The 2,378-nt window shown below is 59.6% G+C and overlaps 1 protein-coding gene across 1 annotated transcript in view; it reads left to right on the forward strand.

Moving 5' to 3' along the window:
* The first annotated feature begins 229 nt into the window (after positions 1 to 229).
* The window catches only part of NR2E3 (nuclear receptor subfamily 2, group E, member 3), a 3,406-nt gene continuing 1,257 nt past the window's right edge, over positions 230 to 2,378 (forward strand). Inside the window, exons 1-4 of the mRNA XM_009084490.1 lie at positions 230 to 287; positions 1,236 to 1,386; positions 2,014 to 2,117; positions 2,203 to 2,374. Coding sequence (XP_009082738.1) covers positions 230 to 287; positions 1,236 to 1,386; positions 2,014 to 2,117; positions 2,203 to 2,374 — 485 coding nt within the window. The remainder of the gene's footprint in view (positions 288 to 1,235; positions 1,387 to 2,013; positions 2,118 to 2,202; positions 2,375 to 2,378) is intronic.

The following is a 2,378-nucleotide window of genomic DNA, read 5'->3' on the forward strand; positions in this document are numbered from 1 at the left end:
AGGGCTGGGGCTCAGCACCTTTTTAATTCTTCATCGCGTGGCTGATTGATCCCCCCCCGCCCCGCGCAGACACTAAAGATTAAGAGGGTGACAAAGAGGCGGCTGCTTACACAGCGCCCGGGCTAAGCCGCCTTGAAGGGAGCAAGACAAGAGCTCTGCTGCCCGCAGAGCTACCGGAGCACCCACGGCCGCGAATCCAGAGGGAGAGGTCGGGACCGTCGGGTACGGGATGGCTGCGTCCCCAGCAGGGTCGGTGGTGAGCGCTGGGCTGGATGAGAGCCCCACGGGTAAGAGGGAGTGTTCTCTGGAGTGGGTGTTTCATGGTGGGACAGCAGGCACTGATGGGTCTTTCTCTGCCGTGGCTGGGACCCCATTGTGGTAGTGCTCTAAGATGTCTAGGGATACTCTTCATGGTTCTCTGGGATACTTGGGGTTCCCATCATGGACCATTTCCAAGATGTCTGGCTCCCTGCATCATAGTTTTTCTGCAAGGTGCCTGGGGTGCCCAGCATAGACTTCTCCTGGATGCCTTCAGTCCTCATTGTGGTCCATCTCTAAGATACCCAGTGACTCTATCATGGGTCTTCTCTGGGATGCTTGTGATCCTTCTCCAGAATTGCTGGAGTTCTCATCATGGTCCTTCTGAGTGCCATGTCCCCACTGTGATGCTTCTTGGAGCTACCTCCATCATTTTCCTTCTCCTGGATGCCCAGGGTCCCCATCATTGTCCTCCAGGATGGCTGAAGTCCCCATCATGTTCTTTCTCTGGGTTGCCTGGGATCCTCAGCTATCAATCTTCTTCAAGATGCTGAGGGTCCCCTGCAGACCCCAGGCCCAACCCTCTCCATGATGTCCATAGTCCTCGTCACGGTCCTTCTCCAGGATCTATGGGATCCTCAGCTGTAGTCCTTCTCCAGGACATCTCCTATCCCTGGTTGCACTCCTCTGAAATGCTCAGCATCTCCTCACTGGGATGCCTGGTGTCCCTACCCCTAGGGACACCATTTCATCCCCTTTTCTTTGTTCAAAACACCTACAAGAGCTCATTGCACATCATCCTGGGTGCTGAGATGTGGGAAAATGTTTAACCTCCTGTGGAGTCCCTGGGCTGGACCAGCAGAGATGGGAGTCACCCCATTGCCAGGATGCTGGGAGGCAGCAGGGAGTGGTGGGAGGGATGAGGGACATCAGGGATGTCCTGAGTCACCCTGAATGTGGTGGCTCCACTCCTGCAGGGCTGAGCCCAGCCCCTGGCAAGGTGCTGAGCCCCGTGCTGCTGTGCAAGGTGTGTGGGGACACCAGCAGTGGGAAGCACTACGGCATCTACGCCTGCAACGGCTGCAGCGGCTTCTTCAAGCGCAGTGTCCGCAGGAAGCTCATCTACAGGTGGGCACAGGGGTGGGGAAGGGTCCCTGTGGGGCAGGGATGGGGGGAATGGCCAGCCAACAGGGAGTGGACATCCAGGGGAGCAGAAAATAGAACCCAGTGGGGCAGGGACCCTGGGGATGGACACCACAGGGGAAAGAACACCCACAGCAGGGCAGGAACATCTGGGGATGGACACTCAGTGGGACAGGGACCATGGAGCCAGGTACCCAGTGGGGTAGGGCCGCCCAGGATGAACCCCCAGCAGGGTATGGGCAATGGGTGAGACAAAGGACCCAGGGGGACTGGAGCCCAAGCAGGGTAGGGACAAGGGGACAGGCATCCAGTGGGGGAAGGATCTGGTGGGGGAACATCTCATGGGGCCAGGACACCCATCAAGGTAAGGCAGGACAGGACAGGACACCCTTGGGGGTGAGGGTCAGAGCTCCCACTGGAGACAGGACAACTGTTGGGGACAGGCTGCCCACAGTGGTGAGGCACTTACTGGGTGGAGGAAACATATGAAAAGAGGACAAAAACCTAATAGGGACAGAGTCCCCCCAGGACATTGCACCCATGGGGGCAGGACCCTCCTTGGGGACAGAGGCCACCCCAGGGGCTGCAGCCAAGTGCCACCTCTCCCCACAGGTGCCAGGCAGGGACAGGGCTGTGCCCAGTAGACAAGGCTCATCGCAACCAGTGCCAGGCCTGCCGGCTCAAGAAGTGCCTGCAAGCTGGCATGAACAAGGATGGTGAGCTGGGTGAGGGGACACGTGGTGACAGAGGGCAGTGGGGGACAGCAGGATGGCTGGTGCTGATGCCACCTTGTCCCCACAGCCGTGCAGAACGAGCGCCAGCCCCGCAGCACGGCCCAGGTCCGGCTGGACAGCATCGAGCTGGACGCTGAGCTGCCCCCTGAGCACGTGGCCACCACACGTGATGTCCCCCCACCACCCTGCCCAGCTCCTCGTGGTCCTGGCACCACTGTCGCTGCCACTCCAGGTCCCCGACCA

Source organism: Acanthisitta chloris, unplaced genomic scaffold (genome assembly GCF_000695815.1).
Source record: "Acanthisitta chloris isolate BGI_N310 unplaced genomic scaffold, ASM69581v1 scaffold23771, whole genome shotgun sequence".
In the NCBI taxonomy this organism is placed as follows: Eukaryota; Metazoa; Chordata; class Aves; order Passeriformes; family Acanthisittidae; genus Acanthisitta; species Acanthisitta chloris.